Source organism: Schistocerca gregaria, chromosome 7, assembly GCF_023897955.1.
Source record: "Schistocerca gregaria isolate iqSchGreg1 chromosome 7, iqSchGreg1.2, whole genome shotgun sequence".
NCBI lineage: Eukaryota > Metazoa > Arthropoda > Insecta > Orthoptera > Acrididae > Schistocerca > Schistocerca gregaria.
In genome coordinates, this window is record NC_064926.1 from 41,040,060 (window position 1) to 41,055,895 (window position 15,836).

The following is a 15,836-nucleotide window of genomic DNA, read 5'->3' on the forward strand; positions in this document are numbered from 1 at the left end:
TGTATAGTTTGCGCGTTTGGAAAATCTGTGCCCTTATTGGTTGTTATAATTAAAGGGCGAGTATGATTTCCCGCAATTATTAAAATTTTTGTCTATGATTTTTTTCTGTAGAGGAATTACCGTTGAGATAGTCCAATGCTGTCAACAACGAAGTTGTTTCATGCGGGCAAAACAGGGCAGTATTCACGGCAATAAAGTGACTGAGAAGTTAGCGAAAGAAGGAAATAGCATTGGCTCACGGGTGTGCTATAAGATTTCGTACACAGATTTCGTAATTCATTTCAAGGAAGCATCAAGAATGTGGACTGAATTGCTCTAGCGCTATCACAGAAGTACTGCCGTATACGTTTGCATTGTACTGGTATACTACATGAGTAAACGAAACATTACCAAGCAGATTTTATGTATCAGTTGCACATTTACCATGCAGTAATGGACTTACTAAACAAAATCTGCACCCAATTGGAGGAATAGGCTCGCCATATTGAGTATGAGACGAACAAGAAGAGATTCCTACTGAAGAGCATTTGAAGAATTTTTAACATGTTGGATCCCTGTCAGCAACTGTGATAAATTAATATGTCAAAAATCCGCCCCAGTTGCCAAATGGTGCGGTGCTGGTAGTGGCGGTACTTACGTGCTTGTCAGGGTTCAGGAAGAGGAAGATGATCATCATGCAGTAGTAGGGCGTCCACCAGACGATGAAGGCGACCACGATCACGACGGAGATGCGCATGGACTTGGTCTTGGCGCGGTGGATCAGTCGCCGCCGGTTGGCGTCCAGCACCTCGCTCTTCAGCCCGACGGCCACCTCTGCCCGGAACGCCCGCTCGCTCCCTGACAGCAGAAATAGCAGCAGGTGGAGACGGTCGACCCTGCGAACTGCCTCGCGTTGTGCTGGCGAAACGCAGGTTCACACTTTTGCCCTTGGTCAATCGCATAACGCACAGGAGCCTTAGAAGGCCAGGTGTACATCCGAATACTGTAACTCATTCAATTCAGAGAATTTGGACCTATGGAGTATCACAAATACACCGGTTCCCGTGGGCTGCCCGAAGTTGAGCGCTGTCGGGCGCGGTCGGCACTTGGATGGGTGACCATCGAGGCCGCCTTACGCTGTTGCCATTTTTCGGGGTGCACTCAGCCTCGTGATGCCAACTGAGGAGCTACTCGACCGAATAGTAGCGGCTTCGGTCAAGAATACCATCATAACGACCGGGAGAGCGGTGTGCTGACCCCACACCTCTCTATCCGCATCCTTGTCTGAGGATGACACGGCGGTCGGATGCTCCCAGAGAGAGTCTACTCGTGGCCTGAAGAGTGCTTATATGGAGTATCACAGAAATTATTAATATTGTACCGGTAGAGTATTTTTCTTTGTCATTGTGCAATCACTCCGGACAGGAAACATCTTGCTACTTGGACGTAACAACATCTAGCCTCGATAACTGTGACAGAGTGGAGAGGAACGAACTTCACCTCTTCCATTACGCCAAAGCCAGATAAAGACTTTCTTTGATGATCAGATCCTTTAGATAAGGTGTTTCAGAAATCGTGAAGACAGGAACGTTCGTGCACAAGACTGGGCACTCGACTTTTGTCATCTTTCAGGCAGCATATTAACCACGAGGATACAGAAGAAACAGCAACACTTAATCACTGAGAATCCACACATAATACGAAATTAATACATGTATGTATTTATCTTCCGCATTTCCTCTTAAACCACTGAAACGATTTCAATCAAACTGTCTGGAGAGAACCACTGCGGGGCCAAGAACCACGTACCTCTCAAAATAGCGGGTGTGGAGGTAAAAACAAAGAGCGTAGCTCACGTCTCGCATATAGCCACAATATATTTATCCAGGATTTGGAAATTAAAGCACTAAGTGACTTCCAACAAACTTCACAAATAATTTAAAATTTCTGCGAATTTTTTCTCACTCATCTCCCTCCCCCCATCACCTCTCGACACATGTAATGATGTTCTCTCGAAAGTGTATGACTGTACGACATATTTTTCAGAAGATATAACGTCACACATACTGAGATGTTATAAAATCTACTAACTCTTTCCGCAACACATTTTGCAGAGAGCGTTCACATATTCTACTGGATGTGGCTGTAAACTGAACATTTTACGACAGATAGTTCACGAGATGTAATATCATAAACATTAAGCTGCACGGAAACGAAGCTTTACGGCGAAATTCATTACAGATGCAAGATCACAAATATTTTAGAAATATGTTAAATATATGTGGCATTTGTGCATCTGGGCAGAGCTGGTGGTAAAAAGACCCTTTAAGTTGGAATGAGGATGAAAATGTGGAGAGAGAATGGAGGAGGAAAGAAACTGTCGGCACTGCATTTGTCTGTGCTGTGTCGGAGTAGTGTTGCGCGGCACTGGATCCTTAACAGGCAGGGTTAGCGGAGCGCATCGAGAAAGTTCAAAGAAGGTCAGCACGTTTTGTATTGCCGAGGAGCACAGGGGAGAGTGTCACTCAGAATGCAGAAATACACTATATGATCAAAAGTATCCGGACACCTGGCTCGACAGTGAAATCACCTCCCGCCTAACTGTCATAGTACTTGTAGTCGATTCTGATGCAATCTGGAATTCCTGTGTGGTGGTCTGGATAGATGTCTGCCTATTACACACTACAACCCTCTTCAACTGTCTTCGGTCTCTGTCATTCAACACACGAGGTAAGCCTATACGCTTTTGTGCTGTATGTGTCCCTTCACGTTTACACTTCACTCACACATCGGAAACAGTGGACCTAGGATTGTTTAAGAGTGTGGAAATCTCGCGTACAGACGTATGACACAAGTGATACCCAGTCACCTGACCAAGTTCGAAGCCTGTGAGTTTCGCGGAGCGCCAGATTCTGCTCTATCGCGATGTCTAATGACTACTGAGGTCGCTGATATGGAGCACCTGGCAGTAGGCAGCCGCAAAATGCGCCTACTATGAGAAACGTATGTTTTTATTTTTTTGACGCCGACCAACATAGGGAGAAACGAGCATCGTAAAATACAATAAGGGAAATCAGAGGTCTAATCGAAAGGTATAGGTGTTCGTTTTCTCCGTGTGCATTCGACAGCGGAATAATAAATAATTTGTGTGATGGTGGTTCGATGGACGCTCTCTCAGGCACTCACGTGCGATTTGTGGAGCAGCCATGTATATGTAGATGTAGACGTAGATGGAGAGACAGAGAAGGGATGGAGGATATGTACACAGATATGAGGGAGGAGGAGGTAGACAAAGAGAGAAGGAGAGGAAAATTGACGGAAAATGAGAAGAGGACTTGACGGGCAGTGAGAGGGGGAGCATCAGACGGGCCGAGAAAGGAATCTAAAGGAGATGTAGATAAGTACGGGACGGGAGGAGATGGAGAGAGAAAGGGAATCGGAGGAAATGTACAGAGAGAGCGGAGCAAAAAAGTAAGAGAGAAACTGAGAAAGGGGCGAGCAAGAAATGGACTGGAGGAAGGAAGGAAGCTTGACCTTTAATTTCCCTTTCAATTGGACCATCCTGTCGCCTGCACAGAACGATTTAGGGAAACCATGAAAACCTATAACTTATATGGCCCGGCGCGGATTTGAACAGCTGTCCTCCTGAATGAGATTCCGTTGTGGACACACTGCGCCACTTCGCTCAGATGAATGAAAAGAGGGGAGAGACGCAGATGAACAGAGAGAGGGAGGAGTGGGGGCAGTCGCAAATTGACAGAAAGGGTCAGAAGACGATGGACGGAAAGTGGGGGATGGAGGAAGTGGACAAACAGAGGGGGGAATATCGTTGGACACGAGGCATAATCACGACTTGCCGAACAGCAGCGCATGCCCACCGTCAGTCAGCTGCTGCCCAGCTTCTGTACTGTTTGGGCAACTAAAGAGGTGCAGTTTTATGTTCCCCTCTGAGAAATGGCCTTTTGTGAGCATCGGACTCCAGAGCCCATTACAAGCACTTCCCTTCACAATGGTCACTCGGAAACTGTGTGATGCGAACCTTTCTCTGCCTCGTGATGGCTGGGTGTTGTGTGCTGTCCTTAGGTTAGTTAGGTTTAAGTAGTTCTAAGTTCTAGGCGACTGATGACCATAGATGTTAAGTCCGATAGTGCTCAGAGCCATTTGAACAATTTTTTTTTAATACGAACGTGCGTTGACTGCCAGCAGTTAGGTCCTGTCGGTGTGAAAACCGAGTGTCGTCGATAGGAACTCTCTGCTCACTGTTCGTTAGATTCTTCAAGCGAGCCCTTCTTGTAAGCAGATAAAATGCCTTTTCTTGTAGCCGTGTTGGATAGCCCGCGACCATAGCCGAACAAGTCTAGACACAGACAAAACATCTGTCATGTCTCCAAGTTGACTCACTTACTAATCTATTTTCATTCAACAGTCACAAAAACGCAACTTCACTGTCATTATTTACGCCAGCGGTCAAGATCACGTAAACAACCTCCTGTTATCAATTCAGTGCTACCCATAGCACTCCAAAACGGCCAGTGTACTTTTTCAACTAGCTGACTAATATTTTGCCACGCGATCCAAAGAGAACGAGTTTCAGACGTTACCAAGCATCTGCTGTCATGTCTGTATTAGTAAACCAAATGTATTCGATTCTGAATTCTGTTTTTGCGCTATATCAAATTCCAGCAAAGCTGATAAAATCATATGCTACCGACGTGCAGTTTCCTGCAGACGTGATCTTGCTCTCCACCACACAATTTACCGCTCCAAGCAACAGTTGTTAAACGTTTAATACATTCATGCTCTCTGAAGAAATAACGAATGTGAGAGGCGAGCTCACAGCTGCATAACACTACCTCTATACTTTGGGATTCATCTGGATCATGCGATCAAAAATGGCTCTGAGCACTGTGGGACTTAACATCTGTGGTCATCAGTTCCTTAGAACTAAGAACTACTTAAACCTAACTAACCCAAAGACATCACACAAATCCATGCCCGACACAGGATTCGAACCTGCCACCGTAGCGGTCACGCGGTTCCAGACTGAAGCGCCTAGAACCGCACGGCCACAACGGCCGGCGATCATGTGATCGATATCCTGTTTGATTCCATACCACAGCTGCCATTACTGTGGTACACGTGCAGTGTGCAAAACAGTCATCCGGAAGCATTTGATGATACGAGGCATTATTTCGGGACATTGTCTGTATTCGTACTTCCGGAAGTAATTAAATGTGGGCAGAAGCCTACCTCGGCAATACGCTGCAGAAACAATTACTTCGTCGCATTATTCTGTTCTGCACCAAACACTTAAAACGTATAACAATATCCTGTACCATAGAGCCTATGATATAATCTAGGTTAATTAGCTAGCTCCACATAGGTAAACGATCCTAACGACCAGAAGACGTTAAGTAGTTCTTAGGGCCTTGTCTTTTGTAGTAAACGTTCATAATTAAGATGTGGGTGATTACTCGAGTTCTAGATTAACACTAAGTTTTAATCTTTCAGCGAGTCTTTAAACATAAAACGCAGACACTCTTTGCCAAAACGACTTCTGTATCTTAATCGATGCACCACCACCTGATGGCCTTCCTTGACACGTGAAATATTTTTTTGTGCTAAGTGACGACTTGCTTATCGATGTGTTTTGATACATATGCATTTCCGGTTGCTACGATGAAATTTCTACAGTGTTAAGAAACGTCCGCTTAAATACCGGATGATCAAAAAGTTAGTATAAATTTGAAAACTGAATAAATCACGGAATAATGTAGGTAGAGAGGTACAAATTGACACACATGCTTGGAATGACATGGGGATTAATTAGAACCCAACAAATACAAAGGTTCTAAAAATGTCCGACAGATGGCCCTTCATCTGATCGGAATAGCAATAATTAGCATAACAAAGCAAGACAAAGCAAAGATGACTTTCATTACAGGAAATGCTCAATATGTACACCATCATTTCTCAACAATAGCTGTAGTCGAGGAATAATGTTGTCGACAGCACTGTAAAGCATGTCCGGAGTTGTGGTGAGGCATTGGCTTCGGATGTTGTCTTTCAGCATCCCTAGAGATGTCGGTCGATCATGATCCACTTGCGACTTCAGGTAACCCCAAAGCCAATAATCACACGGACTGAGGTCTGGGAGGCCAAGCATGACGAAAGTGGCGGCTCAGCACACGATCATCACCAAACGACGCGAGCAAGAGATCTTTCACGCGTCTAGCAATATGTGGTGGAGCGCCATCCTGCATAAACATCGTACGTTCCAGCAGGTGTTTATCAGCCAGGCTGGGGATGATGCGCTTCTGTAACATATCGGCGTACCTCTCACCCGTCTTGGTACAGTCACTGACGTTTTGCTGTCCAGCGCAATCTGTCGGACATTTTGTGAACTTTGTTTTTTTTCTGTTCTAATAAAACCCCATGTCATTCCAAGCATGTGTGTCAATTTTTACCTCTGTATCTACATTATTCAGTGGTTTATTAAGTTTTCAAATTTATACTGACTTTTTGATCACCCGGTATCTTGTACATCCATATCCTGAAGCCCGAACCTGCACGCAGACCACTGTAAGAGTTTTTACTGCTACTGGATGCACCGTTTACTAATTGTTAGAAGTCTATCCAGGAAAATGTGTTCAAACTGTCCCAGTAACACCTGATAACGGTAAAAGAATAAACCCCATAGATTTTTAACCCAGTCAAGAAATACGAGAGATATATGGTGAAGAAATTTCTGCTTTACCCCGGACCTGAACTGTTTAATCAGGTAGAAGACCTGGCCGTTGCACCACCGCAGCTCATTAGCTTAGAAACCTGCTTGGACTACGTTAGGGCAAGGCGCTCTCTAAAACAAACTTCAGTTCACACCTTCAGAGTTTTTTGGCCTTTCTTAAGAAAGGGTAGTCTACGCACCTGTGTTACCTATACTGCTACACCCCTTTCTTAAGAAGGGGGGAAAATAGGATGAAGGTGTGAGCTGAACTTTGTGTTAGGGAGGATGTTGCACAACGGTAGTTCGTGGAGCTGTGTTAATTATGCTACTGTGGTGGTCTAACGACTAGCACATCTGCCTAGTATGCAGTAAACCCAGGTTCACGTACCGGCCAGCTTCTATCATTATTAAAGATTGATATGAGACTCCTGTGTTTCAAGAAAATTTAATTCCATTAGATCGAATACGAGAGTGTTTGTGGGCTTATAACAAGAGCTGACATTGGTATAGAACACGTCGCAAATCTATCAGGCTTCCCAGTTTTCCAGTAGTTCTCCACTAAACGATCGAAGCTAATAAATACTTCCGTATGGTGCCGTTAGCTAAACGTTATAATGAATAGAAATGTTGGGCAGCAATGAAATATTTCGGTTATTTGCGTAGTACCAAACACGGAATTCATGAACACGGTTTGCCGACGGAGTGGCCGTGCGGTTCTAGGCGCCACATTCTGGAACCAAGCGGTCGCGGGTTCGAATCCTGCCTCGGGCATGGATGTGTGAGATGTCCTTAGGTTAGTTAGGTTTAATTAGTTCTAATTTCTAGGTGATTGATGACCGCAGAAGTTAAGTCGCATAGTGCTCAGAGTCATGAACACGGTTTATGAATCTAATGTAGGACAGTAAGCGAATCACCCTACGTCAAATATCGCACTCAAGTTCCGGCTGATTATTTCTATGGTTTGGTATTCAAATGGGAGGTAATCGATCGCATCTAGCGTTGTGATCCTCTTCCACAACACCACGCAACTATTCACGAAAATACCGAGAACGCTCTACGGTGGGCATATTCGCACTATAAACTTTAGTTTCCTAGTAGTAACATTATGTGGAACAAAATAATTTCTGCAGTAAACATACGATGATAATTCTGTGAAAAACCTGCGAACTTCAAACTTTCTAGTTTCAGGATAAAAAACTAAAACACTGTTCATGGAGTCGCACACATTTTTCCAGAGCTGCAGCAATTCTGCTTCCTGCTTGGCCTCGACAACTCCTCAGCATTGCCTACTGCGATTGTAATCGCTCTGCGGCCTCTACGTGTCGGACCGCAAATGTATCTCTCGGCAAGGCCGCGACACGCTGCTACTGTTTCTTGTGACTTCCACAAACCGCTGCGTAAGCGTTCGATAACGCGTAATGTTGATGTTGTGTTCATTCCGATGATCGGTTTGATGCAGCAGCTCTCATGCAACTCTATCCTGTGCAAGCCGAGTCACCATTGTGACCTACATCCCTCTAAGTGTGCTTGTTGTATTCATTTCACGGTCTCACTCGGCGATTTTATCCTCCACGCTTCCATAGAGTACGAAATAGGTGATACCTCTAAGCCTCAGAATATGTCCTACCAACCGATCCCTTCTTCTAGTCAAGTTTTGCGAAAAATTCCTTCTCTCCCATGTTCCGTTCAGTACCTCCTCATTAATTACGTTATCTTCAGCATTCTCCTGTAGCACCACATTTCAAAAGCTTCTATTCTCTTTTTGCTAAACTGTTTATCGTCCATGTTACACTTCCATACATGGCTACACTCCATACAAATACTTTCAGGAAGGACTTCCTGACGCTTAAATCTCTACTCGATGTTAAAAAATTTCTCTTCTTCAGAAACGCTTTCCTTGCTATAGTCAGTCTACATTTTATATCCTCCCTACTTCGGCCATCATCATTTGTTGCCAAGTGCATCTCCCTTCTATAGACCCTCTATATACTTCTTCCAATTTTCTGCTTTCCCTTAATTACTTAGGACTGGTTTTCCATATGAGCTGTCTCCCTGAAGTACATCTCCCATGTAAGAAAAACTATGTGATGGACAAACATATCTCCGGGCCAGAGAGGTACTTTATAATCATTTTAAATGTGTTATTGAAAAGTGAATGTGCGTGTCTTGGATGATTAAGTTAAACTACGAATATCTGAAGAGAAAGCAGGAAAAGTAACAGACATGAATATCTTGCACGATATGGAAACTTCTGAAACAGACAGTGTACCCGTGTAGCAAATAGTTAAGTTTAAGTTTAGTGTGCGTGTGAAAGGCGGAAAATAATTGCCACTAAAGAATTAGGTACACCTTTTATTTTATTTTAAAATGTCGGTGTGCCGTGTTTTGGAGCTATAATCAATAGCAGGAAACCAACGCCAAGCAACAGCCCACGACACCACTCATGGTGCCTTTGGTGAAATGTGGCTGCTTTCGTAAATTCATTTATTTCTAGTATGCAAAAGGTTTTTTACTTTATGCAAGCCGCGCGGAGTGGCCGCTCGGTTTTAGGCGCCATGTCACGGATTGAGCGGCCTCTCCCGCCGGAGGTTCGAGTCCTCCCTCGGGAATGGGTGTCTGTGTTGTTCTTAGGATCAGTTAGTTTAAGTTTAAGTAGTGTGTAAGTGTAGGGACCGATTACCTCAGCTGTTTGGTCCCTTAGGAATTCACAGACGGCCGGAGTGGCCGAGCGGTTCTAGGCGCTACAGACTGGAACCGCGAGACCGCTACGGTCGCAGGTTCGAATCCTGCCTCGGGCATGGATGTGTGTGATGTCCTTAAGGTAGTTAGATTTAAGTAGTTCTAAGTTCTAAGTTCTAGGGGACTGATGACCTCAGAAGTTAAGTCCCATAGTGCTTAGAGCCATTTGAATCATTTTTTTTAGGAATTCACACACACACACACACAGTTTATACAATTTATATAACCGCTAAGGTGGACGGCCACCACTAGGAGCCTATTATTTTGAAAGCACATTCCTGTAAGTCGTTTACCCGAATAAAATCTGTGCTGATCGATAAAAAGATGAGAGAGGTAATAGCCCTCCAACCATACGCTCCAGCTCGAAAGGTTCTCACGCAATAACGTAATAGCGTTCATGAGAGTGGCCATCTGGATGTTCCAAGCGTCTTATCGACGCGTTAGATAACTACGACAATGATTTTCAGTTTTTCCTGTTACTTTCGCTATCTACAGTGTATTAGTGATTACTTAGGGCAAACTTTATGCTAACAGGTTGGTTCTGTCTTCAGTTGTCTTACCCGAATAAAATCTGTGCTGATCGACCAACAGATGAGAAAGGTATCTGACTAAGCACTAGCTCTTCATCATGTTTGAGCGGGGTATGATTTACTTTCCTTTCTCATATATCAAACCTCACTAGCATTTTATACATTTTTTTAAAATTTCCGGCACTACGGCTACTCCTTATGGATTTGATGACTCAACGAACAAATGTTCACTTATGATACTGGAATATCTTTTATGTGTTATTCAGTTACGACAGCTGATTTTGAAACGGCCCGAGTACGTTGGGGTCACGTTAGTCTCAAGATATCACCTTCTCCATTATTCCATATAAAATAAGTCCTGTCACGCTACTGTCTTGGATGGGCTCAAAGGAGCAAGCCACTCCTCATCTATCTGTGTGCAGGATCTCAAGAAACGAATGAAATCAATAACGTTGCTACAGACAAGAAGTAATGGCAGGCTTGGATAAAGTGAATAGAAGAGTTTTTGTCATTATTTTTGGAAATGTATTCCAAAAAGGGTTCAAATGGCTCTGAGCACTAAGGGACTTAACATCTGAGGTCATCAGTCCCCTAGAACTTAGAACTACTTAAACCTAACTAACCTAAGGACAGCACACACATCCATGCCCGAGACAGGATTCGCACTTGCGACCGTAGCAGCAGCGCGGTTCCGGACTAAAGCGCTTAGTACCGCTCGGCCACCGTGACCGGCGAAATTTTATCATATGACTTAACATTTAACTCACCTGTTACAAATAAACCAGCATCTACCTCTCAAAAGTTTTGTTTTGTTTCTAACTCAATGTAATCTCCCTCTCCTTCCTACTCGCAGCTATTGTCCACAACAATCAAAGTCTTTTATGAAAATTTGGGAGGAGCGCAGATTACAATAGACTTTCTAATTTACTTAGCTTGTCATGTTGAGTTGACTCCAGTTCTTCTTGTCTTGGGGTCTGATTCTTGAAACTGAAATTCTCACATTTTAGGTCCTCACTGTTAAACTGAACTAAATAAATTTTAATATTGTTGTTGCAGAATTTTTGCTTTTACGTAAAAATATTTCGTCATATTTTAGTGTATCATACAGTCACCTGGTTTCTCACATTAACAAAGCCGAAATTAAGTTGTTCTCACCTAATACTAAACTACATCCTATCGCATCAGAGGCATACTTACGACTCTCACACTCTGCGGAAATAACCATATTCCAAAGGGATTACAACTTTTTTACTAGTTCCTATTATATTATTAGTTCAGACTATTATTTCATAAATGAATCCAGAAATAAACATAGTAACCAGTACAGCATTGCGTAATTAATAATGGAAATTTTAAGTGTGCCAATAATTTGTAATTCAAATGTGTCAAAAAATAATAATAATAATTTTAACTGTACCATCAACACTAGTGCTTACCGATTATAACATCGAGAGTAAAACATTTTATAAAGTAATCCATTTTCATGTAGTTTACCATCAAATATAACATACTGTGCGTAAAATTATATGAAAGTTTTCAGAGAAGCAACTGAGATAATACTGACGTCCAGAATTCGAAAAATAATACTGGTATCGACAACTACTGTTGAGGAAATGCAATGCTAGAGGAGTATGTACCGTTACACTAAATACATATATTTTTTCTAGTGGTGAGTTGCTATTACTAATTAGAGATATTTTTTATCCATATGCGCAATAGCTGGAGAATCCTGTCACGCTGCTTCAGATATTCTCCTTAGGTGTTAACATATCAAACACAAAACAGCGCTCGATATTGTAAAATATAGGAAACGGTGTACCATCGGATCCGGAAGGAGCAGAATTCTATCTCGCAAAGCTCGTCAACGTCTTCAGAATTTGCACAAAAATGAAAGATGACGAGGTCGTGAAAGTTAGGGCAAAGCTCAAAGTCATTTTCGGTACGGGGCTGTAGGAGACTTTGGAAGAATATATTTGGGAATATTTGGCGAGCAGACTGGCGCCTTTATCCTCATCAACGCTGCTCTTTTGCGTCTGCCCTCACCGGCTGACAGCCTGATATAATTACGCGCAAGAGGTATTATTCCAACATCCAAACAAGGTTAAGGAGCTCTACCGGTGAGATATAACCACTTCCCGCAGTGCTGAGTTCGCCAGATACTTGCCGTGGCCTTGATGGTACGATTTCGATGTCCAGCTTTGTAACGTCGGCCCATACCCAAGATATAAACTGCATAGTTTCCTTGTATCTGCGAAAGTCCCCCGCTTTGTTGCTTAATTGGTTTCTAACTACTTACGGCAGCACCCTGTGTTCCACTCATATTATTCTCCTGATTACTTGCTTCATCTTAGTTACCGTCTCTCCCCATTTAACACTTTCTCTGCAGCCCTTTTCTCGTATATGTTCCTAGTCGAATAAGTAGTATTCCGACTGCGGGAAACATCCTCGGAGGAAGCGCTGATTATATCGGCAGTACAGAGGGCGCCACTGACGATCACGTGGCGTCAGCTATGAGGTAGTCTCTGGTAATGCCAACATTCTCGATTGAAAGTAATCGATCGTCACGCTTGCGGTGCAGCGCTTACATACAAATTCTATCCAGTTTAACACCTTCGTCTTTCCTGTCAAAATTATTACGGTGTTTGTCAATCTCGATAGCCTCTCTATACAAGCGTGCATAATAATGCGAGGTTTTTGATATGACGCTCGTCTCGCTGAATTTTATATCATGATCACCTTCCGGGTAAACATGTTCGCTACGGCAGATTTATCCGTGTGATCCAGGCGGCAATCCCTCTTATGCTCAACAAGACGGGTGTTCACACTTCTCTTTGTGTACCGATATAAACCTGTCCACAACCGCAAGGAATTTTATATATCCCGCGTGTAGCCAGAGGGTGTCGTGCATCTTCTGCCGATCTTAAAAATTCTTTTATTTTCCTGATGGGTCTGAAAATAGTTTCCACCCCATACTTGCTTAAAACTTTCCGAATGCGATCAGTGACCTTACTAATGAACAGAAGAAAAACTTCGCCCTTGGGCGACTGTTGTTTGACGTTACTCCTGATCCTCTGCCTAGAGCGAAGTGCTCGATCTATATCCGTGCTAGAATAGCCATTCTTCACGAAAGTTGACCGTAGATGTTGAATCTCATCTTTTAAGTAAACAGATTCACATATTTTGTAGGTCCTGTCTACCAACGTTTTCATTACACCTCTTTTTTGTCTAGGGTGGTGGTTTGAATCTTTATGTAGATAACGATCAGTATGTGTGGCCTCTCTATACACCTTATGGCCCAACGTTCCGTCCCGTTGTTTAATCACAGACACATCCAGGAAATTCAATTGCCCATTCCTTTCAGTCTCCACAGTAAATTGGATTATCGGTTTAATGCTGTTTAAATGTGTCAGGAAGGCATCCATCTCCTCTGCTCCGTGTGTCCATACTACTAACGCGTCATCGACATGGCGATACCATCTGCCTGGTCTCTTACTGGCAGTCTGCAACGCCCGTTCTTCAAAAGTCTCCATACGTTAGCCACAGCAGGACTAAGAGGACTGCCCATAGCCACCCCGTCAATCTGTTCATAAAAGTTATTATAGTATTGAAAGTAGGTTGTGGTGAGGCAGTGTCGGAATAATGCCAAAATATAGGTAGGAAAAATATCCGCTCTGCATAAGATAGCTTCGTTTACCGGAATCATGGTAAATAACGACACAACGTCAAAACTGACGAGGATATCATCCGGGTCCACACACATTTGCTTTAATTTGTCAATGAAATGAGCTGAATTTTTAATATGACCGTCCGTCCTACATACATAATGTTGAAGCACTGAGGCAAGATGGCTAGCTAACTCGTGTATTGGTCCGCCTATAGCGCTGACAATTGGCCTCGACGGAATCGCAGGTTTATGAACATTGGGTAAGCCATAAAGTCTAGGTGGGTACGCTTCTGTTTTACAAAGCAGCTTCTTATCGTCGGAGGCAAATGAAGACGCTTTCACCAGTGGAGTTGTGGTTTTCCCTGACCAATTAAAACAGATGATATTCTCAAAAGTGGCGAAAATGAATTGAAATGTATGTTAAATTTATATGTGTCCACTGTTTATGATAGCATAAAATGTGGATCTGTTTCTGTAAAATAAACTCCTTGTAAGGATACCAGAATATTTTGTAGAGTAAAAGATAATGTGAAAAAAGGAAAAAAACTGTAAAATTCATGTTATAAATATTTCTCGTTCCACGTAAATATGCACATTTCTCCAGGTGTGCAACTAACATTTTTTGGAACGTAGTTTTCTTAAAATGAAATTTTTATATGAAGTGTTCTCTTTTTTTACGTTCTCATGCCCTCGCTTTTACACTGATGACGAGGTAATGCAGCGTTTGACATAAACGTTAGTGGGGTATGATAAGCCGGGGAGAGAGAGAGATAGAAGAAATTTACTACTGAGACTGTACAGTATTTAAATACGAAAACAAATGAATCATAAAATCAGGATAGGGAAATTGACATACAACTTTTGTGTGTGTGTGTGTGTGTGTGTGTTCCACTCTCTTGGATTTTTTGATGGTTACTTAATTTGTTACCATGCTGTGATTCTCTGAGGGGGCGGTGAAGGTGGAAGGAAGAGAAGGTTGAGGGGAGCGGGAAACACAGCAGGGCTTGTTGACATCATCGAAATATCAGTGACCTCGGGGCATTTAGACAACCCAAACTAACACTTGCACTTTCCAAAATCAGTTGGACGCCATCTACGATTGTGCCATCAGTGGGGATTGCATACATCAATACCTCATTAGAAGTGCAAAGAGGGCCAGAGCCTCCATAGCCATACGAGCTGTGATGTACGAAACTGAGTAATTTCTAGAAAAGAAATGTGTAGCATCACACAAATACCTTCAACAAATTTTTCCGTAGCAGTTCATTGTATTAGAGTGCGATGAATTCGTATTGATTTTTAATACCATTGTGTCAGCGTGTTCATTGATCCCTTCCGATAAATTAAGCTCCAGGATGTAACTTATGCTATGTGCAGACACTCTAAAGATTCATATTTTTTGCTAACGATTTTTCGTTATTTATTTTGATCAGCATGTGCAGATGAATGAACGTAATGTACTGGTCGGTAGCACATCTACAATTTACGTGACTATATTTTCCTATTTCTACTCACACATTCTCGCTCTTTATTATTCTTGACGTTCCGGAAGTGAACATTAATATGCAGTCAACACAATTATATTTCCTGTTCCGGTGTGACATGTGATTTCACTCTATTTTGAAGCTATACATCTCGTTTACTTTGTGAGGGTGGTACCAATATTTTTAACATCGTATATTTCGTGTCCTTACAATATAATTTTAATTGTTTTGTTGATTACTGCGCAAATATTTTATTACCCGACTGCATACGGAAAGGTTAATATTCATTCTGAATGTTCACTCACGGCGTATCTCGTGCATCCATATGCAAATATATTGGTTTATATTTTTTTCTTTATTGATAGTCAAATCGTTACATGATAAACAGCAGCAAGTTCAATCCTATAAATACGCAACGAGATAAATAACAGCCCTGTACGTGCTCAGTCACAGCAACAGTCAAATCTGAAATTGTTAGTTTCCACACAGTTTGCAAGTACTGGTCGTTACCAACAACTGTGTTATATAAACGCCGACCCACATATTGTGTTATTACGTACAATGGCGGCGCATGGCAGCATCAGCTACAGCTGCTACAATTCACATCATAGGCAACGGCTTTCGATGAAACCAATGGCGAAGAATCGTCCCTTTTCTCTTTTGTCATCTACTTGACTTATTTACATTTCACAACTTTGAAAAAAAATATTATT

General features: G+C 42.5%; 1 protein-coding gene across 1 annotated transcript in view; it reads right to left on the bottom strand.

The window, feature by feature from the left end:
• Positions 1-15,836, bottom strand: part of LOC126281940 (gonadotropin-releasing hormone receptor-like) — a 626,439-nt gene that overhangs the window by 62,778 nt on the left and 547,825 nt on the right. The window contains exon 3 of the mRNA XM_049981289.1: positions 638-837. Coding sequence (XP_049837246.1) covers positions 638-837 — 200 coding nt within the window. The remainder of the gene's footprint in view (positions 1-637; positions 838-15,836) is intronic.